The 26,956-nt window shown below is 44.9% G+C and overlaps 1 protein-coding gene across 1 annotated transcript; it reads right to left on the reverse strand.

Annotated features, from left to right (window-relative positions):
• Positions 1–10,744: 10,744 nt before the first annotated feature.
• LOC115308815 lies at positions 10,745–12,617 on the reverse strand (the record flags this gene model as incomplete). The annotated part of the gene is made up of 1 exon (XM_040505159.2): positions 10,745–12,617. A coding segment is annotated over one exon (1,623 nt), but the record flags the coding sequence as incomplete, so codon positions are not given.
• Positions 12,618–26,956: the final 14,339 nt, after the last annotated feature.

A 26,956-nucleotide genomic window follows, 5' to 3' on the forward strand; every position in this document is an offset into this window, starting at 1 on the left:
TATAGTCCTAGGTATTTCACACTCGTAGTTAGTTTAAGGGGTTCACAATTACAATGTTTACATGAGTCACTATGTATCTTTATATTCCCTTTCATTTGAGTTCGTCTTTGTGGACTTCTAAAACACACCAACTCTGTTTTCTTAGTGTTAATTATAATTTGATTTTTTTTGTACCACTTAACCAATTTGTAAACATCCTCTTGAATTTTATTTTCGGCTGTCGTATAATCTTTATCTGCATACAGAATAACGGTGTCATCTGCAAACTGAAACAACACGCTATTTAAATGAACATTCACAATATCGTTAATATATATTCAACAATATAGGTCCCAATACAGTCCCTTGAGGCACTCCCTGTTTTACTAGTCTCTTTTCACTGAAGCTACTTGCTATCTTGACAACCTGAGTCCGACCAGAAAGGTAGTCCTTGAACCAGTCTAATAGTTTGCCTCTGACACCTAAAGAGAATAGTCTGTCTATTAGCGTTTCATGCCTTACTGTTTCAAATGCCCGAGAAAAATCTATAAACAGTGCTAGCACATAATTTCCTTCATCTAGTTTCTTATTTACGAAATCACTAAAGTCTTCTAGTAGAGTAATTGTACTTAAATTTGTCTTGAAACCATATTGCGTTTTTGTTAATAGTTTATATTTATTAATGAAGCCATTTAACGCTTTATGGACATATTTTTCCATTATGTAATTAAGGACTGGAAGAATACAGACAGGCCTATAGTTAAGAAGAGTTTTTTTATCCCCTTTCTTGTAAATCGGTCTTACCACAGCTGTTTTTAAACCACTTGGTACCTTCCCGATGGCCAAACTCTTATTATACAATGCTAGCAATACTGTCTTAATTATATTTACATTTTCTTTGATGTCGCGCGGTCTGATCAAGTCGATTCCAACTGCTTTGTTTGTTTTCATGTTACTTACTATTTCTACTAGATCCTCCTCGGTCATTTCAGGGAGATACATTGAGTTTCCAATTCTAGCTCTAGTTTCTGTTTCATTTTGGTATCCATGATTGCAAAGTAATTCTATTGATTGTATAAATTCGTTCTTAAAATCATTTGCTATTTTCCCATCATTCCAGTATGTCCCAAAGTTCTTTTTGATTGTTTGATCTATTGACGGTCTAGTGTTTCTACCCAGTACTTGATTAATTACAAACCAACATTGAGATGGATCCTTGGTGTCTTCAAACTTTTTCCAGAAATAATTTCGTTTCTCCTTTTTTATTATTGATGTCACTTTATTTCTTATGGATCTGTACGCTTCCTTGCGTTGGCTGCTTTCTGGACTGCTTTTAAGTAGTCGCCACGCTTTGTTTTTTTTCCTGATTAGTTGATCTATTTCTTTGGTCACCCATTGGTTCCCTGTTTTCCTTTTCTTTACGGTGACCTGTTCAGACGACTTTTTATATATATCCGTAAACGCATTTTTTATTTTATTGTATATAATTTCGGGGTCTTCTTCATTGGCTATGCTTTCCCAGTTTATCTCTCTCACGTATTTATCTACTTTTGCGTTCTTGATATATGTAGTTACTTGGTCCCTTTCGCTTTCAGGAATACCCAATTCTGGAATTGCTATTCCCACAAAGTAGTGGTCGGCTAATTTTTCAGCAATGACGTGAGCTTTACAGTATTTTTTGCTCCTAATGCAAATATGGTCAATACATGATCTTGTCAATTGCAAACCCAAAATTTCTTCTCTCGTAATATCTTTGATCATTGATTGAAGTCCATGTTCAGCCAAACAATTTAGGTACTTGTCTACTAGATTACTTTGCTTAGTTATATCAATATTTATATCTCCAGCAATTATTAAATTTTTCGAATTCTCTACCTTTATCCAGTTATCGGTATCGTCAATGAATTCTGCTATATTTCCTTGAGGTGCCCTATATACTGCCAGAATTTGTATCTGTTCCTTTTCATTCTCAATATCTATTTGTACTGCATCTGCCCTCGAAAAAGTTATTTTTTTACTATTCTTTATATTCCACTTTTTATTGACCATAACTATGATTCCACCTCCTCGCTTGTTCTTCCTGTTATTTGTAATCGTTTCAAAACTTTTATTTTGGAATAATGCTTCGTCGCAGTCTTTTATGTTCGTTTCAGATATGACTAAGCAATCAATAGAGTTCATGAATGGATCAAGAAGTAGGTTCATTTCACTGTAGTGTTTCTTCAAGCTCCGTATATTTACATGTAACAAAGTGAAACTGGTTTCGTTTGCTCCTGGTGAAATCTCTTTCCACCATTCCCTGAGTGATGAAATCGTTTGTTTTCTTTCCATGTCACCCATCGACTGTAGCGGCTGTATTTACATTGCACTTACTTTATTTTTTCCTGGTTCCTTTCGTTCTCAATCCGGATAGTTGGTGCGCCTTCTTCTTTTCGCACATAGAAACAACCTTCTTTGTGCGAAATAAACTTGTACCCCATGCTTTTTGCCTTCGCTCTTACGTCAAAAAACGTCTTTCTGTTTTGTGCAGTCATGTTTTCTTGGATAAAAATAGTGCCGGTATCATCGCCGCCCCTCAACTTGCTCTTGTTTCGTAGCCACACGTTCCTATCATTACGATTGATAAATCGCACTATCACCATGGGCGTTTTGCTGCCTTTGTTTGGAACCCGGTGCACCGTTTCGACGCTATCAACTTTTAATCTAGGCACCTCTATTTTGTCAGCAATTTGATTCAGCTTTTCGAGCAAGTTTTCATCCTGGGTTTGCACTAACCCATGTACTTCTAGACTGTTCATTCTTCCGTACTGCTCCAGCCTGTTTAAATCTTTCCTTAGTTGTGACGTTTCGTCAGTTGCCTTCTCCTTTTCGAGCACGGTGATTCTTTTCTTCAGCTCTTTAATTTCGGTGTCTTGTTCCGTCATTTGCTTTAACACCTCGTCGTACTTGTCCGACATAGTCTGCATAGATTTTTCAATGTCTAGCACTGTTTGTTTTACAGTCATCAACTCATCTACTTGTTGTTTCAGCGGCGTTTGTACTGCCAACATCCTTGTCATTTCTGTCAGTTGTTTTTGTATGTTTGTGGTATCATCCGTAGTGCTCCTAGTTCTCACTTTCGCTCCCCGACAAGTTTGACATTTCCAGGTTTCTTTACATCCCGTTTTTTTTCCGCGAAAGGTGCTTTCGCTAGTACCCGAGCAAGCTCCAAGGTGATAACAAAAGTGACACTCGCAACATTTTAACACACTCTCTTTCTCGTTATCTTCAATACTTTTTTTACAGCTTAAACACCTTTCATCAAGATCGTTTGCTCTACCCATATTCGTGAACACTCGCAACGGTCAGTCAGTCAGTCAGCGACAGGGATTAGCTCTGAATTTAGTAGGAAACGAAAATCTTCCCACCTGCGGATGCAAGTTCTTTTAGTTTTCGCTCTTGAGCCCTGTCGCTGACCGGCAGCTGTCGTCGGGCGCTCCTCTTTATGATGTCCTGGTGTCGCTCTAGTCGCTGCTCTGGTGGCGATTGTCCTGAACGGTCCGATGTGGCAGCGTTCCTCCGATGACTTCGCTGTTGGTGGATCCGCCCCTTCAGCTTCGGCTCTTTCCTTTGTTGTTATCTGCGGATGCAAGTTCTTTTTGTTTTCGCTCTCGAGCCCTGTCGCTGACTGGCAGCTGTCGTCGGGCGCTCCTCTGTATGATGTCCTGGTGTCGCTCTACTGCTCTGGTGGCGATTGTCCTGAACGGTCCGATGTGGCAGCGTTCCTCCGGTGACTTCGCTGTTGGTAAATCCGCCCCTTCAGCTTCGGCTCTCTCCTTTGTTGTTATCTGCGGATGCAAGTTCTTTTAGTTTTCGCTCTCGAGCCCTGTCGCTGACTATGTCAGCGACAGGAGGCTATGCTCCATGACCATTAAAATCTTCATCTTATGCTCCATGACACCTATCCAGGCAGGTCAGTCATGAAAAGCTTGGCACGCACTATCTTCTGGTACCCCGGTGTTGACAAAGAGATTTAAGACCATGTAAGAAGGTGCGAAACATGTGCCCAGTCCTGTTAAATGCCCGTGGTGCAGGTTCGGGTCAGCTGATTGGATACAAAGAAACGCTGAACATTGCTTATATTATGCCGTACTGCTGGAGAGTTACGTAATACTGATCGTGGTCCACTCGGACACTAAGCAGATAGAAGCATCGGCCGAGACCACAGTGGAAGCCCAGTGCGACATTCTTAATTGATTTGGACAGCCAAGGACACTTGTGTTTGACAACGGACCCAGATTAATAGTACTGTTTTCAAATAGTTTTTACAACGGTCATGTACATCACCCCACCACCACTTTGTATCACCCGCCGTTTATCGGGTTATCCAAGCATGGAGATATGTGGAGACAAGGGGGCATTTATGAGGTTTAACTTCACAGTCTTGGAACCAGGCTTGCAAGCACTCCCCACTGCAGTGGAAGTTCCACTGCTGCAGAAACTCAGCAAAAGATAGGAAGTATTCCTCTTAACTGTTATTTGGCTACCACATCAGATCCCAGATTGATTTTTGTCTATATGCATTTGGACTCGTCCCCACACATGGGAGGCAATCATCCTTTTGGTGTGGGACAGACTATGTGGGGGCGCAGTTTAGGCCTAAGGTGGATCCCTGAAATCGTCTGCTCACTTGATGGTATACGAATGACAACAGTAGGCACTTCAAGAGGACAGCACCAACAGCAGGCGGATCAGCTCTGAACACAGCTTCCCCAAAAGTGGACGGGCCTGCCTGTAGTAACTTTTTGACGGAGAGGCAACAATGTTGGAGGTTCGGTGGTTCAATGATCAGGCTGCTCCTTGGCAGCAGGAGATATGCAAAAGGGGCTGGTAGGGCAACCAGGTAATGGGGTACCTGATGGAGACGAGTAATGGCCGGGGTTCACAGTCAGTGCGAACCCTGCCGGCGACAAAGCAGAGGTTATTAACTTTTAGGTTTAGGTTTAATTAATGAGCGATGCTATATGCACTACGTAGTGCACTTTGGACGGAAATTGCTATATGCACTACGCTGAGAGCTCATGCCGCTCGGGCCACCCTTTTTCGAACTGCGCGTGTATCACTGGGGAGCTCGTTAACCCAGCCCCCCGCCTGCGTTCACGCCGCTTCGCGGCGACAGTATGCGGCTGCTAATTAGAAAAGTTAACCAGTACACGCCGCTTCGCGGCGTCCAGCCGGCAACCCAACCCCCGCTGTTCCCGATCTGCGAAGTTTCGTCGACAACATTCGGTGTTTTTTTGTTTTTTTTAGTGTTCATCGCAAAAAAGTAATATAACTATCGCCAAATGCCTCGCCAAACAACGTTCAAGAAAAAAAAAAAAAAAAGGAAAAAAAAAAAAAAGGTAGGACCACCGCGATTCGAACCTGCGTCCACTTACGTACGAAGTGGACACGCTAACCCCTACGCTATGCCACCGGTTGGAAAACTTATTGTGATCATTCATTTTATACGAGACAAACGTAGTGCATATAGCAATTTCCGGCCGAGCTGCACTCCGGAGTGCATATAGCATTACTCTTAATTAATTATAGAGCAGAACATCAGAACTGAAGAACAAGAATGGCAAAAGAAGCGCAAGCTCAGGCTCGAACTTGCACTCATAATAGTACAAATAGTGTCTGTGACGACGTAACAAACTAGTAAAAGCCAATTATTAAATTCTCCTTTCCTAATATTTTTTTTTAAACAAAACCCCAAGAAAGACATTAAGAGGGTACAGAGTCAAAACTTGGAACATCCCCGGAACAACACTTCGAAATGGGTGAAATATGATCCATGATATCCGTAAATGATAACCACACGCTTGTATTTTCAGCAGATGGCTATATTTTTTGTTCCAACCGATAGATTCCGGCGAGCGCTTCAAAATCAGCCATCGAGTCGGCACAACGCATCTTGAGATATTTGCCCGTGACGTCACGCTCGCAACGTCACGGGCCCATACGAGGCCAAGGGTATAGTAATTACGATCGTCGTCACTAGGTGGCGCCAGCTTTATCGTCAGCGCGTCATCATTCTGCCAAGTGAGAATGCCCGAGGTACGGTGTACTAGACCCACTGATCTCTATGTCTATTTGCTCGGTCGTGTTTGACCAGCTCCGCCTATGGACGGGAATGCGGCCATGGTCGGCCATCTTTTGGTTAGAGTTATATTATCTCTAGCCATCATAGTAATATGGCTGACAGCACTATGGCGGCAGGCTGCCATAAAATAGCCGTGGATCTAGTACACTGCACAGCGCAGCTCGCATCGAAAGCAGACGCCGTACCGGCGTCTGCTTTTTATGCTTCTATCGATCCGACTTTCGATGCGTGCTGTGCTGCTTTTCCCCGGTGCTGCAATTTGGTGAAACTTTCACCGGGTCCTCAAAAATCAAGCTACCATTCACGCCGGGTTTCAACAATATGTTTCGTCAAGCAATTTCAGTCAAGAACGAAATATAAATCACCACTATTTTTGCTACAATGCTGTCTGCCATGTATGGATGGTAGTGGCTGCACCAGCTGCACATTGGCTAGAGGTAATATAACTCTACCAAAAAGATGGCCGCCAGTGGCCGCATTCGCGGAGTGGGAAAACGCCACCCAGCAAATAGACATAGAGATCAGTGACTAGACCTGAGAGGTGCGCGAAGCGCCGCTCGCTCCCGCACGCCTCCATCGGACACGCCACACCGTGGCGTAGCTCCTGATGGGCCCGTGACAGAAAGACATTCCAACAAAGCTCAGATCTCAACTACCAGGTGGTATTAGTAAAATTGTTTTATTTGTTTTAAAATCGCTTTTCTTGCAATGCACAAACAGCAAAGACGGCTGTTTGTGAGCTGCTGTCATGAAGCAGACCATGTCTACACAAAGAAATAGGCGCTAAAATTTTGCTACCATACCCCATTAAAGCAGAACGAAAAGCTACTAGTCTTCCATTCTTAATATTTTTTCTAACATTAGCTATAGGGAAACTACAATAATAAATATACCAGAACACGACACTTATCTTCCAATACACACAAGTAGTCAATAAGAAATGATATTGGAAAAACTTTATATCAGAGGAAAGTTAGTCATATTTGAGATAGTCGCAGTCAGAGGAAAATCTCGGTTTAATGGCTGCTGTTGAGGTCACAGGCATTTATGATAAAAATGTTTTCTTAGAAGAAAAACCGAAAGGGAAACAATTAATTTCACAGCACTGCGATTCACCGAAAGCACCCGTCTTGAACGGAGAAGATGCTAGCTCCTCCGCGTACGGGCAGCCGTCGATGAAGCCTCGTGTCGCGTGCTCGTGCACGCTGGTTCTTCGACATAGGGTTTCGAGCAAGGAGGCCAATGAAGACAGCGACCGTCTTGTAAACACCAACTTCTTGGAAGGCCAGAGCTGGGTGGCCATCTTGCGAGCTGACTGTATTCCATTCATCCCTAAGCTGAGACTGCGGTGAAAGCTACGTCCTCAAAGGACCAGTCATACATCCCTCTTTCGCCACATGATCACGCTCCCGCTCATTCCCACACAGCGAGGACTGGGTCAGGTGATGAAAGGGAGGCGGCTGATTGGTTCGGCGGGCCCGTAGTTCCCACTGCAGTCTCAGCCCAGAGCCGTGTATAGACAGAGTTTGGTCAATGGGAGGCGCGGGCAGAGCCTGGGCGTGCACCAGAAGCAGAAAGTGGGCTTGACATTCTCTCTTGGCAAACCAGAAGCCTAAAATAATACCTAGCAGTAGTAGCGAGAAACTGTTTTAATCATAGGTATACGGTTTTAATAAGCACGTAAGTGTGAAGTGTAGTGATCCTTCATGGCCGAAAATAGGATCCCTCTGATGTTACGATCATGATCATGCAGAAAGATGTAAGAAACAAATGTGCCGCTCGACTCCGTTCTGCTCGGGGAGAATGTGACCGCTCGGACGGTAGATCCCAAGCCCTCTGCGCACGGATTATGTCGATCGTTCCGCCAGTCGCACTCTTCCACCATAATTTTTGATGACTGTGATTGAAACAGCACGTGCACCACATTTTCAGTAACCCAGAGCTACTCCGACGCACTTATTAGGTTTGTTTCTCACAACCACCGCCAGGGTATTATTTCCAGCCTCCGATTGGCCACATTCGAATTTGAGAACACGCCCTGGAACACGCCCAGCCCGCTTTCCGCCAATTGCGCCCCCTCATTTGCCTCCTATACTTCCCAACGAATGGCCAAACTTTCTGCATATTTGGCTCTGTCTTAGCTTAGGTGTGAACAAAGTATAGGGCAGCATGTCTCAATGCAATGAAATTTTGTAAAGTCCAAAACCGGGTACAGCAGAGCGACCGGCTAAGGGGAAAAGATCAGAAGGTTTGAAAGGCCACGTCTTGCAGGGCAGACTGGTAAACTGAGTGATCACGAGCGTTGGAACACTGCGAAGAACATCAGGGCCTTATTTACTGTACTGAAAGAACTGAAGGGACACAAGTGTTGGAACACTGCAAAGAACCTCAGAAGCTTATATACTGCCCAAAAAAAAAAAAAAAACTGAACGAGCAAGAGCAGAAGAACGTTGTGAAAAACCGCAGTGTCTCTTTTTGTGCCCAGAAAAGAGTTAAACAGTCGAAAAAACGGGATTGGCCGACGCACCAAAATATAGCGGTAGCTGAGGCGCCGAAATATAGTGGTAGGTGGCGCACCGAAATGTTGTGATCCTCTGGTGGAGAGGCGACGATGGTGGTGGTTTGACGATCTTCTGCTACTTGGCAGCAGGAAACATCAAGGAAGGGCCGGTAGAGCAGCAGCGCTATGGGGTGTCCTGACGGGTGACGAGGCAGAGGTGATTGACTTTTAGGTTTAATAAATCATAGAGCACAAAATCAAAACTGAAGAACGCAAACGGAAAAAGAGGCGCAAGTTCGGGCTCGTGCTGGCGCTTGTAAAACCACCAATGGCGCCCGTGACGACGCAACAATCTATTGGGTGATATCAAGGAGCGGCCAGGCTCCTTAAATCGACCGCAAAATTTGGTTTCTTAACCTATCGCGTTATGATTTTGTACAGCAGTGGCCACAGGTGATGCATCTTTTCTATAAAATTCGCAAAAAGCGAGCTTACCTGAGGAAAAAGTAAAAAAAGAAAAAGGCTTAGCTCCTATAAAAACGCAGCGAAGACACCGCTCGGACCCGTTGCTCTGGGGCAGGGGGCGCGAGCGCATCCGCAAGACGCGACCATGTTATGATGGCCGAACCATCCAGGTGGCTCTGTAACGTTCGATTTTGCACGTGCCACGTTCGAATGCAAGCATCTGAAGATGCGCGATAACAAAACCTGGAAAAAAATCAAAATCAAAATAAGAATTACGCAGCTCGCGGCCGCAGCGTCTCATTAAACATTCCTCTCATCTTTGCCTCACGTATCACGTATGTTTCACTTTACGTGATAGCGAAGCCGAAGCTACTCGCAAAAGCACGTCCTCCTGAACGATGTTCGCACTGCACGAGAGCGCGTGCTTGACAGGGACGCTGAAAGGTCGCAGCTAGCTCTTGTGGCTTCGGCTACGCTGGCACTTAGGATGAAACGGAGTAGAAAAAAACTCTAGTGGGGGGAAGCGTATTGACGCATGTTCGAAACGCGAGCCAAATATTCTATTTTGCTCGCCTGGAGCGCTGCTCAAAACTTGAAAGACATGAGGAGGTTGCTCGTCGCCTGTGAAACTAAGCACCATGAGGGCCTCAGGAAGTCCTCAGTTAGCAAGCGGAACATACTGCGAAGGCGGAGCCTATGGAGCTGTGACCGGTACATTGTCACCCGAGAACTTTGGAAGGCTGTGGCTGTACCCGGGCTGACTTTTGGAAACTCAGTCATATGTGTTCCTAGTGAGCTACGCACATATCTTGAGCGGCGCCAAAGGGAAGTCGGACGACAGGCACTAGGGTGTCATGGACAAGTAGCCAATGAACTGATAGAAGGCGATGTCGGCTGGTCTTCCTTCGAAGAGCGGGAGGCAAACAGCAAGCTTCAGTACTACACACGTCTCCGGTACATGAACGGAGACCGGTGGGCCAGGCGAGTTTTTATGTGCATTCACCTCCATTCGTATATCAACTCGACGTCGAGGAAGCGAGTCGCTCGTCTTGGGACAAGGTTTAAGATCTTCAGCTTGGCCACTGAACCTCAAACAGAAAAGGAGTGGATGAGCACAGTGCGGGAGGAAGCGAAAAGGGTTGAGAGGGACCGTTGGATGAGCGGCATGCTACAACACCCTCCCATGCACATGTACGAGTCTCTGAAGACGGAGATTGCCCCGGTGACTTTCTGCGGGAACACACTGGGCAGTCGACTACTTATAGAGGCCCGTGGTGGTGCCCTACGTACCCGCATATACCGAAGCAAGTACGATAGCAGCGTGATTGACAAGGTATGCAGTGCGTGTGGAGCGGGCGAAGAGACAATCGACCAATTGCTGCTTGCGTGCAGGGCGCTAAACCCAACGCCTCGTGGGTGCCCGCTTGTAGCAGGCACTTGGTTTCACCAACGAACAGACCCATGTAGTATGCTCCAAGCGGAGGCTCGAAGCATGGTGGCAGACTCGACTGAAAAATCGGGATCGTGACCAAGACGACGAAGAAGAAGAAGGTAAGGGCAGGAGGAGAAAACAGAGAGGTTAACCAAGGCGGCCTGCCTCGATTGGCTACTCTGAGTTGGGGAAGGGGATGAGGGGATAAAAGGAGGAGGAAAGAAAAAAGTAGAGGAGGATGAAGGTAACACACTAGCACTCACATTAACACTGTGAGGGCAGAATCAATAATTAAGAAAATACCGCAGTTTCCAATATGACAATAAAAACTAAGAGACTGAAAGTGCGTGCTGGATTGTCACCAATGTTCACCCAAAACACTCGAGTTTTTGTACGCGCCAGCGCGAAGTCCAGTTGCGCACGTGTACACTTACAGGAATTATAAAATGGATAGCCCTCTATACGACAACAAATAATGAACACTAGATAAGTTTTTACAAACAGAACTCGAGGCGAGTTGCTGATAAAAATCGCAGAAGGGCTTTTGCGGCCTTCTCCTCTTTAAGTGGTGAGTCCCAGGCCCCTAGTATTTTGGACGTAGTAAATGGCCGGTCGTCTAGATGTGAAAGAATCCTCTTTAGAAGTTCCCTTTCTGCATCGTAAAGTGCACATTCACATAATAAATGAGATATAGTTTCCACACAATCACATCCTGGACAGTTCGGAGTGTGTGTTTTTCCGATTCGGTGCAGAAATTCCTGTGTGTAGGAAACGCCCAGACGTAATCGGTGTATAACAGCTTCCGTTCGCTTGGGTAAATTACGTGACACGCGGTATGTTAGGTCAGCATCCAGTAGATATAGAGGAGGGTAATGGTGTGCAGAGCTCTTCCAGAGACTTTGTGTTGCATTTCGTGCATGGAGATTTATCAATGAAGTGACGTCGCTTCTGGAGTAGGGTATTTCGACGTTGGGGAATAAGGTATGGGCGGAAGTCGCAGCTCCATCTGCAGCTTCATTTCCAGGTATCTTGCAGTGTCCAGGTATCCACTGGAACTCAACAGAGTGTCTCCTATCAATACATTTTTGAAGATGGCATAAAAGTTTGAAAATAATTTGTCCATTTTCACTTCGTCGCAGATATGTGCAGATGCTTTGGAGTGCAGGCTTAGAATCTGTAAACACCGTCCATGCCTGAGGTGGCTTTGTCAATATAAATCGAAGGGCTTGATGTAGGCCTACAAGTTCAGCCGCTGTTGAAGATGTCTTGTGGCTAAGCTTGAATTTTCTTGTTGTGGCATACGATGGAATCACAATGCTTGCGGTAGAACTATTTTTGACACATGATCCGTCCGTATATATGTGAGTTTTTGACGCGTGTAAACAGGCAATGGTGGATAAAGTGAGTTGTTTAAGTACTATCAATGGTGTATTTGATTTCTTCTTGATGCCTTGAATGTCAAGTTCAACAACGGGGAGAGGGAGTCTCCATGGAGGTATAGTTGGAAAAGTAAACGAGTTTATATCATCAGGGATGTATTGCTCCATTTTTGATAGTGCCATCGAATATTCTGAGTGAGGTCGCTTAAAAGTAAGATCAGCCAGTAAGTGATGACTATGATTAGTAGTATGTCTCAGATGAACTCTCAATGTTTCCTGCATCATTAGTATTTCTACAGGTGTGGCGCGTGCCTCGGCAACTGTGCCCAGAGTCGAGGCACAAGCTGGTAGGCCCAAACAGCCACGGAGGCCACGTGCTTGAACTGCTCTGAGAGCTTTGATGTTGGTTTGACACGTGCCATGTAAAATGGGAGCGCTATATCGAAGTAGGCCGACAAATAAGGCCACGTATATCTGTAATAGGGATCTTACTGTCGCGCCCCACGTGGTTCCACCGATGAAGCGGGCAAGGACACTAAAACTGGCAAGCTTTTTGCGCAAGTACAAAATATGAGGTGACCAGGTCAGACCCCTATCGATGGTTACTCCAAGAAATGTGTGGCATTTAACGTACGGTATTGTTCGTTTGCCTATCTTAAGTGGGTATTTGTCCATTCTTCGGCGGGTGAAAGCAATAGCTGCTGATTTGTCAATGGAAATTTGGAGTCCACGGGTATTAAGATAAGTTGTCATTTTCTTAAGTGCAGACTGAACCCTTGCCTTTGCTTGAACTCGTGTAGATCCAGAAGCCCATATACAGATATCATCGGCGTAGAATGATGCCTGGATGGTTGGGGGCAGTATTTTGGCGAGACGAATGAGGGCGATGTTAAATAATATAGGACTGAGGACGCCCCCCTGAGGGACACCACGGGTCACCGGATATGAAGGCGTATTTCCTTCTTTTGTAGACATAAAAATTGTTCTTCCTGTGAGGTAGCTTCTTATCCACCTATATAAGTGTCCCCCAATCCCGATTTCGCTGAGAGCCTGAAATATCGCTTCGTGAGTGACATTATCGAATGCTCCTTTGATGTCTAAGAAAGCCGCTATTGTGAATTTACGATGTGCTCGCTCCTGTTGTATGTAAGTTACAAGGTCAAGGACTCCATCGATAGAGCTCCTTGCTCGACGGAAGCCTTGCATGATTTCTGGATATATCCCTTGCTGTTCAAGATACCAATCTAGACGGCGGTGAATCATTTTTTCCATGATTTTTCCAATGCAACTCGCGAGCGCGACAGGACGGTACGAAGTTAATTGAAGTGGCGATTTGCCTGGTTTGAGAAGTGGCACAATCCTCGCCTCTTTCCACGAGCCAGGAACATTTTCATTGATCCATGAAGAGTTGAATATATTCAAAAGAAGCTTTCGCGCGTCCTTCCCCATATGTATCAAATAACTGTACTGTATGCCGTCAGGTCCCGGAGAGGTATGAGGTTTCACTGAAGACAGTGCAGCATCGAGTTCGCTCATTGTGAAAAGGTCGTTCATAGCTTCTTCACGAAGTACTGGTTCGACTGTGATGCGAGATGGAGATTGGCTCGAAAGGGTTGTGTATGTTGTCAACAAAATGCAGTACTGGCTTGCCACCTCTTTCTCTGAACAATTTCTTGATAGTGCCAGAGAGCGAAATGGGTGCAGTTGCGAAGGAGAAGATTTGAGACCTCGTGAGATCTTCCATATTTTACATAATGGCTTTCTGGGATCTATATTTTCCCAGAGCGTCCTCCAGCAATGTCGAGCTAGCTTCTTAAAATGACGACAGATTTTCTTTTGCACTCTGCGCAATTCGCGGAGATCTTTGATATCTTTAGTTTTCCTGGATCGTCGTTCTGCCCTCCGACGTATAGCGCGGAGGCGCTCGTATTCTGCGTCAATTGTTTTTTGCGTGGACGGGACGTTAAAATTACGTGTTGCTTTTTCTGCACAGGATACAATGACCTTTTCCAAGTGAGATAGTTCAGTAACATTTTTGCATTCGTTCGTCATTGCTTCTTCGAACATATGCCAGTTGGTTCGTCGTAGGAAGTTTGTTTTTCGGACATTGGTGAATCCATTAATTATTGTGTATGTGGGTACGTGGTCACTACCACGAGTTTCAATGTCTGCAAACCATGTTGTTTGCGATGTAAGTGCTGCCGAAACAAATGTTAAGTCGAGGCAGCTGCTACCTTCCGTTCCGTAGAAATACGTCGGGGTTCCGTCATTAATGGTAGATAAGTGGTAATCGTCGGCTAATTCTGCCAAGTGCCTTCCACGCAGGTTTGTCCGAATGCTCCCCCATATAGGATGATGGGCATTAAAATCACCTGTTAGAATAAATGGCGGTGGCATTGTATTTAGGATAGACTCCAAATGCTGCCTGTCAAATAAGGACTTTGGTGGTATATATGCTGCGATTATTGTGAACTTCATTTTCCCATTTGAAATCGTCGCGCAAGCGTATTCGTTGGTCGGGTGGGTTGAAACGACGTGTGCGGTATATGTAAGATCTCTTCGAATGAACATTGTCACGCGACTTGCACTATTAGTGCATGCTGAGTCAAATTTTTCGTACCGTGATAATTGAATGTCTTTAGGTAAGTTTGATTCACAGATTACAATGATGGGGAAGCTATATTTATAAACGAGTTGTCTGAAATCAGAAAGTCGTGATCGCAAACCTCTTGCGTTCCATTGTATGATAGAGGCTTTCTTGTAATGTTCATCCATGGTACTGACGTACGCTATTTGTGGTAGCGGTGATCGCTAATGGGAATTATCAATCGCTCCATAGTAAGCAGAGCCTCTACTTCTGGAATGTTGTTTGCCCCAGGGTATTCTTGTATGATAGCCTTTAACGCCACAAATAACATGGGTAGGAGTACCTGCGCAAGATCTTTTTGTTTTCGTGGATGCTGTGACTGGTTTGACATTGGGTATGTTGCTGGTGTTCCAGCGGGAGGCGCTTGAGTTTTCCGAGATCGACGAGGTGCTGGTATGGGTGTTGGCATTGTCGACCGCCCTGGACGCTCCTCCAAGGGAAGAAAGTCGTCATCTTGTGTATTTCTTTGATCTTTTTGAACCTTGCGAGGACGCTTCAGGATCTCACTGTAGGTTTTCTTTGTAGGTGCTCCTCCGTTGGGATGTTCTGGTCGTGCTTGGCGGCGAACAACTTGTGGATTTGGTGACGGAGCTCGACGCCTTGTTTGCCTTCCGTTGATGATAGAACGTTGTTTTGCAGCAGTGGCGGCCTTTTTTCGCGGACATCCGGAATATGTGGATGTATGGTTGCCGCTGCAGTTGGCACATTTTGGTTCTTTTCTGGAGCTACACTCCTTGTGGCTGTGTGGTCCTGCACACACCTTGCAACGACGCTCTCCTCTACAGTTCCTGGCGAGATGTCCATATCTTTGGCAGTTGAAGCACTGAACTGCTTGTCCAAAGTATTCTTCGACGGGATGGCTTGTGAATCCGAGGTAGATGCGCTGAGGCATGGCTCGGTCCGTCCGAAATGTGAGGACGACTGTAGTTGAAGGGTGTTGTTCCACAATTCCGTCGTCCTGGCGTCGGTAGGCCACTTGACGTTGAACAGACGTGACTCCAAAGTCTTTTAAATAATCCAAGAGCTCATCGTTGCTGTATTCGAGTGGCACATGTTTTACTTTTCCATAGTTCCTGGAATATGCCTCCGGAATATGAGTAGTTACCTGAATCTCTCCGAGAGAGGTGACTGCGAGAAGCTTGTTTGCCGAGTCCAGGGATGAAACATTTACGGAGAGATTGCCTTCTTTGTTGATTTTGTGCGAGACAATCTTTTCTTGTGTGACCGCTATGATCTCGTTGGCAAGCACGTTTGGGTTTACACGCCAGAAGGACGTGTTTGGTGTTGTTGGCTTGAAGACTACGGGAATTCCTGTTGCCCGGTTTTTTCGGTATGTCACGACTGTGTACGGTTCGTCATTGTCGGTCTCATCGGTTATGTCCCTCAATGAATATAATGAGGTGTTATCCTCGCCTTGGTCCCTCTCGACATCGGCGGTACGGATTCGTTTGGATGGGATGTTCTCGTCCGATACTGTTCCACTTACTTCTTGAAGAACCAATTGAGGAGGGTGAAGCAGCGGGCGTCCATCCTCCTGTTGGCCATTGGAATTTATGTGGTCGCTCATGGCGTCCATCTTGTCAGACAGATTGGGCGTCAAACGCTTTCTGCTACTCACAGAAGAGGTTGGCCCTCCATTTGCGGTCGGCGGGCTGTCGCCGAGCAGAATTGTTGATGGTAGATGGTTTCCGTTCGAGATGAAAAATTGAATTAACTGGCCTAAAGCGTTTGGTTCTAGAAGGAGCGAAAAATCGAGCTTCTTGCTCTGAACACTTCTTCTTCCTCTTCTCCAAGACGACGAAGGTGACCAAGATGGCCAATAGCCGCTGCTTTACTTTTGGCTGGAGGGGCAAGCACTCACTTAAAACGGCGGTGACATGTGAACTGATCAACGTTGACTGTGCGAAAGTGATGGTTGGTGAACTTGGGACACACGTGCTAACCACTTCTCTTTCGTTGTTGTCCTTTTTTATTTAGTTTTTCTTTTTTGCTTATATTGTCATGTCTTACAAGACTCCCGTTACGAAGAGATTGTGCCGCAAATATACATACATACAAGCTACGGGGACCGGTGGCTTCGCTGCGTTTCCATAGGAGTTAAGCCTTTTTCTTCTTTCTTTTTTACGTATTCCTTATGTAAGCTCGCTCTTTTTTGAATTTTATAGAAAAAAGCACCACCTTTTGGCCAACGCTGTACAAAATCGAAACGCGATAGGTTAAGAAACCGAATTTTGAGGTCGTTCTAATGAGCCTGGCCGCTCCTTGAACCACCCGAAAGTAAAGGCCAATTACTACGCTGCCTCTGAATTTCAACCTGCTACTGAATTGGAAAGTTCGCGCACTTCGTACGTACAGCCAGGAGATCACAACGACGACGGGTGCAGCTTACAATTTCAACCAGCCCGAGATTGAGGAAACAGTACGGGCGACAGTCACATAGCTCTGAGCAGACTTGTACGTAATCCGTTACAAGTAACGACATTACTTGTAATCCCTTACATTTATCAGTAATTTAGTAACGGATTAATTACATATTTTCTAGAGTAATTTTAAAGTAATTCCGTTACATATTTTACGTAACGGATTCCTTGTAATCTGTTACATTTTTTTTTGTCAGAACCAACCCTCCCCCCCCCCCCCCAATTCTAAAAAAAGTTTTTTTTTTTTCCATTTTTGTAAAGTCCAGCGTAGTGACACTGTCACGCGAATCGACCAGCGCAAAGAGAGGCTTGGCACTCTTCAGTTCGGCAAACCCTTTTTTTTTTTTTTTGCGACACCAAGCCCCTGAATCTACCCTTTTTTTAGACCCTAACATCAATGTCACAAAAAAAAAGGGGGGGGGGGGCGGCAAGTCATTCCCGCTTTCTTTTTTAGTTCCTTTGTTTTTTCTTTGCGACCGAAGACGGGGAGAGGAGGACACCAAGTGATTGTGCGCCTCTTCGAGAAGCTCGAGGCGGTAAGTGCACTGAAAAGAATTAAAGGGTGATTTCAGATAAGATCGACCAAAGGGTGGCTGGTCGACATTTTTAAATCAACTGATGTTTTTATATTACATTGTCTAGTGTCTGGTATAAACGAATCCACACTTAGTTTTGACCAGAAAAAAAATTTGGAGACAAGAAAAATCGTAAGGCAGGGAGAGGTGGACAGTTGCAATAACGCGCACTGATGGAGGGGGCAAGTTTGAAAGTGAATAATTAAAACAATAAAATTAGGAGAATTTTAAAACTTTTTTACAAACAAACTATGGGTACAACTTGCTTGTAATATAAAGTAGTAATATTTATTAAAAATTAATTTAGTTTTCTAAAAATTGCCAAACATGCCTGCTCGAACGACAAATGGCAAACTTTGGAAATCTGTATCTCATGAAATAATTTAATCATTATTACATAACTTGCAGACATTATTTTACTAATATATGGCTATTATCGAAAAAATAAATAAGGTATCTGAGTGACACAATAGTTACAATATATTTAGGCAAACATGTGAAAAAAATCAAAGAAAAATTCCAATGCGAATAAAAAAAAAACACCACCTTCGATTTTTTTTAAATTTGGGTACCCTGTTATACTCTATTTCGGCATTCATTTCTATTAAAAACATGTTGTATCATTGCACTGTGAAAGAAGAAACAACTCCCCAAATTAGGGTCCTTTTTCAAAGCCTACACTTAGCAGTGTCCTATACAAGAAGTGACTCTGAGTTCCAGTTTCATGAAACTTGCACAAATCTTTTATATACATTTATTCAGATGAGGCCATTGATAAAAAGTGCGATCGGTCACACAGTAAAAGCGAGGAGAAACTATATACAGCATTTTACATAAGCGTACAAAGTGGTATGCATATTAGAGACTAATGATTTGAGAAAAGATGATGCAGTGTGAAGTTGTATCTTCCGGTATATTTTACATCTAGATTAAAATAAATAACTTTACTTCCACACACAAAAACAAAGATATAATAGTAAGATATTTAGGTTGGCTGTGTATTTACGATTACAAACAATTTCAGGTGACGGATGCCATAGTGCCTAACTGGAGCAGCTTCGATGCTCTCGGTGTATGAATGAATCGTGGCAAGCCGATATATTTTATCCTGCTCGAGGATAACATTTTGGGATTTTTTTTATAGTGATCAGATAAAAATTTTTAGTAACCACCAACAAAAACAGTAGGTTAAATACCCCGTGAAAAAAAAAGTGATAAATAAGATGTCCCTGCATTCAAAATGAGCAGTCCTTGGGAAATCAAATTCGGCACTTTACGCTAAGGTTTTCCTCGCTGTACCCATTTAATAAAGTTGCTTCCAAGCAGATCCGACTGTCCGTGCTACATATACGTCACAGGTCCCTTCTGTTGATGACTTGCTGAGCCGCCACACGTGCCAAGACTGAATGCCAGGGAAGGCGCGCACCGTCAGCCACTCTTCTTTTTTTTGTTCACGATACCGAACAACCTCATTTTCGTCCAGATATACAAGATGCACGCCTTTCAGTTTCTTTGATAGAACGCTCACCATTGTCCTGGCCGTCTGAATTGCGCTTACTGAACGTTCTCTCAGGTTGTTCAGCGTGGCCTGGTGCTTCACGAGTCCGCCAACTCCGTCACATGCATTTTTCCCATGTCCAGATGCAGAAAATAACCACTGGGCTTGTGGGCAATCGTCCTTTGCAAATTGGTGAAGCTGGTAGCGATTCTTGAAATGACTGGCGGCGCCGTCACTTACGTACGTCACGTACGAGTATACCGCAACGTTGTCTTCAACCCACTCCTTCACTTTTTCTAGAGCCAAGCAAGCGTGAGCGGCCTCGTGACACAGGTCCTCACTGATGATGGCAAAGCTGTTTGTAGATTTTCTTGTCGTCACTACACATGTAACTATCGAAACTTGTTTTTTTTTTCCAGTGATATGCTTTCACTTCGTCAGGAAGCACGATGGTCCAGTTTTCAGCAAAGTCAAAATGAAAGACAATGCTCCCGCGTTGCATGCACTGTTTTTCATCGTAGATCGCTTTACCTTGCGTTTGCCGGATATGGTTGTGAAGTACCCAACTTCCAACCGTCACTTGGATGACTTTTCGGAAAGTCTCAGGTTCCAAAGTTTTTTTCACAAGGTCGCCGGACTCCCATGTTGCAAGCACAATCTCTTCATCCTCCGGGATATCAAGTTCCTGGAGTGTAAGAAACTGGCCTTTTGGGCAGTGATCACAGTCTCCTTGAAGGCACAGTTCTGTTGCTGGGTCGCACAGAAATGCCGAGTTCATTTCACCAGTGTTGAATGTTGAGCCTGTAACGTTCTCTAGAGCGGCAATACAAAGATAATACATTGGAATACATTGGACCCATCTAGGGCGCAACGAATAAAATTTCGTTAGTCCAACGCCGGAATCGGGATGCTTGTCTTTGTATATACGGAAGGCCTCTCGTATTGAGCCTGTCATGAAGCGCTTTGGCACGAACGTTTTCTCTCCGTTGAGCATGACAGAGATGACGTCCTTCTGGTTGGGACTTTGGCGCGAACATTGTAGCTCGTCTTTCGTGAAGTACTCTATAGGGCAGGAGACAGGTTCTCAGGGCTCACCTTGCACCTCGTGTAAGGATCCGGCTCATACCACACGCCATGCTTTTCCTTGAGTTTTCGGGATTTACTGATGAGGTACATTGAGGCCTGTGGAATCATCTTTTGAACCTCATTCTTCGTCAGTGTTGACGGCAGGAGTGTAAGCAGTTGACAACGTTCCCGGAGAGAGGTGGCGGTTTCAAAGGCCTGCCGAAAGTTGTCCACCCACTCAGTGCATGTGGAGCATGTTGGTTCGGACGACCCCGATGGTGCGTCCCTGTCGTACGAAATACGTAGCCTTGAGCGTATATTCTTGACAGCAACCTGCTCCAGTTCTGTCTGCTTTCTCTTGACATAGGCAGGCCTGTCCCGACTTCTTACGACGCTTGGTTGTCTCAGCGGCGACACATCTGTAGGTAGTATGCTGTGATTTAGATCTTCAATTGCTTCTTCAGCTGGCACAAATATGTCAGGGCACTGCTCTGAGCTTCGCATCGAGATCTCCTTAGTGATGTGCATGAAGCAATGGTAGCACAGGTAGTCCGTCGCACTCACTTTGGTGGAACAGTCAGGCGGAAGAATTTGCTTCAACGAGTTTAGGTCCAACTCGCCAACACTTCGAAAATTCCGCTGCTTTGGTATAGTCTTTTTGTGTTTGCAAAAGTAATCTGCACAAAACACTCGTTCGGAGCTCCAGGACGTCTTCATAATGTATACATAAATAATATAAATTAAACCCCAACTGATGGCATATAATTGCCAAGTGAAAGAACTACTGGGTGCACAAGTGACAAGTCCGAGGCTGAGGAGCTCACTCACTGCAAACGTACATTTGAAAAGAGAGGTCACAACTGAGGCTGTCGGCAAAGCTTGATCCACGTCAAAGGAAGAAAGAGGGAAACTCTCCAGACAAAAATTGTGGTCAGCGGCCTTCGAAAAAGACTTTCCGGAATCGCACTGTCGTCCCTCCACGCGCTGATATGAAAGCACCCGAGCTTCTACCACGTGGTTCATGACACAGCCTGAGCCATGTCGGCGACCGGTTCGCGAGGGGTTGGCGGTGGGGTTACGTTGATGGTCACTCGGATTAGCCCTTGCTGTACTGAGCTACCGCCTGCAGTGCCTTATCGCCGGCTGGTGTCAACAACGAGAACACACACACCCTGTCTACACCAAAACTACAAGCGTTCACCGCACACGCGTCGCCGCCGCTTTTAAGCTTTTGTGAAATTGCTTTCTTTTGGCGCGGAGAACCGCCTTATCTTAACTACGCGCCTGAAATCCTTCCAGGCGGGCTTATACAATATCAAGCGTTTCGAGAAATGCCCGGGGAGTAGAACTATGGGAAAATTCGGAGCCCGCGATGTCGATATCGTCGCCGTTGTGTTAGTACGCCGTCGCGTACTGCAGTCCCCCGTTGGGGGAGGGGGGGGGGGGGCGGTCTTACTACGATAACATGGCGACAGCGTTTACACTCTATGTATTTACGCGAGGCTCGAGTATTTGGGGATAATGCTGCCGGTTGGTGTGCCCCTTTGTGCCTGATATTATCGCCCGTGACGCCAGCGAGTGAGATGGCGACAGGCATGACTGCTCAGCAAACAGGCGTCGGCGGCCATGTTTTGCTGGTTGAAGCGAACCCCCTTGTCCTTGACAGCGAGCGGGGAAATGCGAAAAAAAGATTGTATCGGCCGTTTTGCCAGAACTAGCGACGAGTGTCGTCTGCGGTTTCCGGCAACTATTTTGCCATAATCGTGAGCTTAGCGAGGAAATGATTTTTGCTAGCCACAGAACACTACCACGCAGAAAGGGAATGCTTGAACATGTTTTTGTTCTGGATATATATCAGGGATATATATGAGAGAGAGAGAGAGAGAGATGAAGGTAGAGCGGAAGAGGGAATAGCATATAGTGTCGCAGGAGAATGAAGTAAACAAAGTTCCTAGTGGCCGATGGCTGCATGATCTTTTCTCGGATCACTAGTCCGTAATATGATACCTCTTTGTACACAGTAGTTTCTCCTTAATTTAAGTGTGTGAACGATTTCTTTAGTTATCATTGGCCTCATCTGAATAAAAATATATAAAAGATGTGTGTTGGTTTCATGAAACTGGAACTCAGAGTCAGTTCTTGTATAAAACACTGCTAAGTGTAGGCTTTGAAAAAGGACCCTAGTTTGGGGAGTTGTATCTTCTTTCTCAATAAAATGATGCAACATGTTTTTAATGGAAATGAATGCCGAAATAGAGTATAACAGGTTACCTAAATTTAAAAAAAATCGAGGGTGGTGTTTTTTTTTATTCGCATCGGAATTTTTCTTTGTTTGATTTTTTTTCCATGTTTGACTAAATATATCCTAACTATTGTATCACACAGATACCTTAGTTATTTCTTAAATATTAGCTATATATTAGTAGAACAATATCTGCAAATTATATCATAATGAATAAATTATTTCATGAGATACAGACCTCCAAAGTTTGCCATTTGTCGTTCGAGCAGGCATGTTTGTCAATTTTTAGAAAAATAAATAAATTTTAAATAAATATGATTACTTTATATTAGAAGCAAGCTATACCCATAGTTTGCGCCTAAAACGTATTAGAGTTCTCCTAATGCCATCGCTTTAGTTATTCACTCTCAAACGGGCCCCCTCCATCAGTGCGCGTTAATGCAACTGCCCACCACCTCATGCATTACGATTTTTCCTGTCCCCAAGTATTTTTTCTAGTCAAAACTAAGTTTGGATTCGTTCATACCAGACACTAGACAATAACATATAAAAAATCAGTTGATTTGAAAATGTCGACTAGCCATCCTTTGGTCGATCTTATCTGAAATCACCCTAAACCATTTTTATAATGTCACAACGCGAGACAACGCTCCGTCTACCCTACCTGTTTTTGTGAGTCGGCATTTTGCGAGCACTTATAAAATTGTAATAGTCTTCCTTTCTTCTTCCTGTTTTGCCCCAGCAGGACGTATCTTATCTCAAGCATATATTTTTACAAATAAAACATAATGGTGGCTGACGATAAAAAACAACTTCGTCTCACCCTACGATGGACTAAAGGCAAAAGCTACGAACCGCCAGATCCAATCACGAGCCACTTAGAAATTGTGCGGTATTTCTCTTCGATGCACGTATCGGTGCCCGCGTCGCAGATCACTGATAAGGGGACGGGCGGACAGTGCTTCGAATCGAGGAGCACTGAGTGACTCAACAATTTTACATTGCAAAGGAAGCTACAAAATATAGGCTTTTTGCAGCGTCGAAGCTATTGGAATGATGCGGCGCTTTTGGATTCGAGCATTATTCGTCCACCCCTAATCAATGTTAAGCGTGTTATAGCATAGCCTGGAACGTTATTGGACCTGGCGACCCGTGGCTTTGGCCTTTAGTCCATCGTAGGATGAGACAAAGTATAGACTTGGTATTCTGGGCTTGAGGAGAGAGTGAACTTTGTGAGTGGGGCCATAGCGTGGCTTACTTAGAACTCTACCCTTTGCTGCCCGTGGCATCAGCGGACGTCTATCTGGAGAACACCGGAGCAAACTGCAGTCGGTCCGTGCTCCGTGCGTTTTTGAATGGCACCAAGAAAAGTACACACGGCAAACGTGCGTTTACACTTCCCTGTCTTAACCGACGCTCTAATTAATTGTTGTGATGAGTGTCCTTCTTTTTCTTTTTTTACTTATATTTATATACTGGAAACTTTTTTTTTATTCACCAACGTCTCAAGTGAGGCTCGAACTGGTTCAGAACCAAGGGAAGAAAAATATGGAGCCACACCTTATTTATTGTTTATTTATCCCCTTACTGTTACAACTATGTTTTGCTGTTAATGACTTCTACAGCTTCGCAGTTTAGACAATGGAGACTTTTAGTAGATCGGTCCGATGACTCCGATAATGATATCCCATACTTCTCCGCCGTATTTGCGTATGCATCATATCGTTATCGGGTACCGTTATCGCGGGTATCGGAGGTATTGGAAGGATCTACTAAATCTCTCGAATAGCATCGCAACGGCTGCAACGACGAAGCTTTGCTCTACATTCGAGGTAAATAGTACTTCCCTTGCTTCGCTGAAAAAGCTCAATGCAGAACATGAAGCCTTTGTGAGGAACAATATGGCACTCCCATCCAGTGCCTCAGCTCAAATAGTGTTTTGCGTAGCAGTCGACATATTGAGTAAGAAATAACGCAAAATGTCTGACGAGACTTTCGAGAGCCAGCTGTTGCTCAAAATACTCGAAGTCATTAAATGGAACAGGTGGCAACAATAAGAACTTGAATAACCTTCTTCCCTTTGTTTCTTACTTGAGGACAATAATGTTAAAAGTAACGCACGAAAGTAACGGATTTCTTTTTTGGGTAACGGTCAGTTACTTTTGTAGAGACCGGCGACCGTCGAGGCCAGAGAGGAACGAACACACACACGCGCCTGGTCCGGGTCGAACGAAACAAGTAACTTCGTCTGCCTCTTTATTCTCTCATTTAGATACAACCTAATGGTAGCGACACCTACCACAACATCCACCTTCCTCAGAAACATCACTCGTGGATGAACACATCAGGACATACTACCGCACTACAAGTTCAGTCTTTTTGGAGCTACTACTCGACGGCCAGATCTCGTGCGTCGAGGAGTGTGGATTCACACGTTCGCTGGTGCCCACAGTGGAAGAAATACATTTAGGTGGTGACTCTGGCCGCTCTTCCCGCGGGGAGCGAGTGACCAGATCGTGTTCGGAACTAGCCTCGAAGAAGGAGTATACCCTGTTTCACCTCATGATGTACCGCAGCAGAGGCTACAAGCGCGAGCCCGTCGCTCTGGGGCACATCCCGGCGGCACAAGCTCTCGTGACTTAAGAGCAGCTGCCGACGCTATGAGCTCGCGCTCCTAGCCTTAGCTGCGGTACAACATAGGGTGAAACGAAGTGCAGTTGTTCCGTGCCGGCCGCGGAGGGCGCTGAGGTGTGAGCACCGTTGGTATGAGGTCTCTCCTCGGGGGCCACGGAGTCGGGGGCGTAGCTTGCTCGCCTTTATCGCGGTGTGGTGGTGGTGTGCGGTCAGTGGCTGGCCTCATGTTTTGCTTTGGTGTTGTGTCAATCACCGGTGCCACCATCGTGCACGAAGATGAGCATTAACCCGAAGACGCAGCTATGCTATAAGGATGGGAAAGACGTGCTTCGTTCCCAACTGCAATTCGGGGTACCGGAACTGCGCAGAGCGAGTGTCTTTGTTGAAAGCTCCATCGAATGACGCTCGCCTGTAGCAGTGGCGTCGTGCAATCCCGAGGGCCGATCGCAAGTTACTGCCTAGTCTCCTCACCTCGTTGACCAAATGAAGACCGAGCTTGACAGTTTAATTTCTGTCGAATACTAGGATTGCGAAGATGTCTCGACAGAAAAGGCTCATGAAACCAAGGCTGTGGACTGGATGCCATATTATGTAACTAGGTTTTTGAGCGTGAAAATACAAAAAAATCTACTCGCTGCCCTGCATGCCGATCCGCTTTCAGCATCGACAAGAACACTTCTACTAAAGCAGCACTGACAAACGTGAAGAACAGAGGAGGGCTTACACACCCCAACAAGGACCTCTTCCAGCTACTGAAGAAAGCGGAACAGTTCTTCGTGCAAAATAAAAGCCACAATACTGTCTACTAAGACACAATCGACATTGTTCTAGACACATGCACAATAACGTTTCCGTGCGCTGAACACAAAGAAGAAACAATTGCCCAGTTGCTCCACTACGACTTCAGCGTGCAAATGCGACTACACTGTAAGCATACTACGATGAGTAGGAACAAACAAGCTCAAGAGATAAAGAAATCAGCAAAGCAGCGCTCGTCTTAGTTTAAGGGCATGGGCGAGAAACACAGGATGTAGGAGATGGCGTTCTTTGGTAGTAGGCAGTGAATTCAGCTTTTATGTACATTTTAAAGCCAAAGTGTTTTCAGGTATTTTTTTTACCTGTAAGACGGGGTGACACCATATTATGCGAGTATAGATTAAAAGTGATTTATGTCTTGTACCCACTACTATTGTTTGACTTTCAGTCACTGTGTCATCATGGCAGTCAGTATGTCATCATCCTGTGTCATCGTTTCAGTCACTATGTCATCATAAATAGGAATTTTTTCTGCTCACAAGGTTTTATGTTCCACAGTACAAGTTGACACTGTATGTATAAATCATTCGTAATGCTAAAACCTTTATGCGCATGTAAAGAATTATTTAGGCCCCACTAAGTAACATTATTAGAATTTATTTTTTTCAATAAGGCAGGAGCAGGGTGGAAAAGATCACCCGATCTCATATAGAGCCACGTAATGTGTGTAAACAATTTATGGAACTGTTACCAAACACTTTGTTTGACAAAACATTCGAGCATGACCCAGGTGTTTACTCTAAATTACTCTAAATTATTGAAGGCCCAGTGGATTATGCCGGGAAGTTTTATATTTATACGAGTATTTTTGTCACGTTGAGTAATCATCGAAATGTTCTCGTTTGAAAAAAAAAATAACAGGAACCGCACGGGGGAAAGGCAATCACTGCCAGTGCGCCAACATGAATCCATCATTTCACTACACAGTACACCGGGACCAAGTAAAGAATGCATAATTTTCTTCACAAGCCCCTCTAAGCGGAGGGCAAGTTCGTCTGCTCCTTGCGCAGGAGGTACCGGTGACGTCAGAACGCCGAGTCCTGATTGGCTCATCGCGACCCCCTATCTGAGCGTCGTCTGCTCCTTTGCAACGTCGTCTGCTCGCAACGTCGTCTGCGTCTGCCTTACCTGCGACTTTCGAAAGTGCAGAAGCCAGGTTCACAAAACGATCTTACGCCAA

This window comes from Ixodes scapularis, unplaced genomic scaffold (genome assembly GCF_016920785.2).
Source record: "Ixodes scapularis isolate PalLabHiFi unplaced genomic scaffold, ASM1692078v2 PGA_scaffold13__105_contigs__length_92229423, whole genome shotgun sequence".
Classification (NCBI taxonomy): domain Eukaryota; kingdom Metazoa; phylum Arthropoda; class Arachnida; order Ixodida; family Ixodidae; genus Ixodes; species Ixodes scapularis.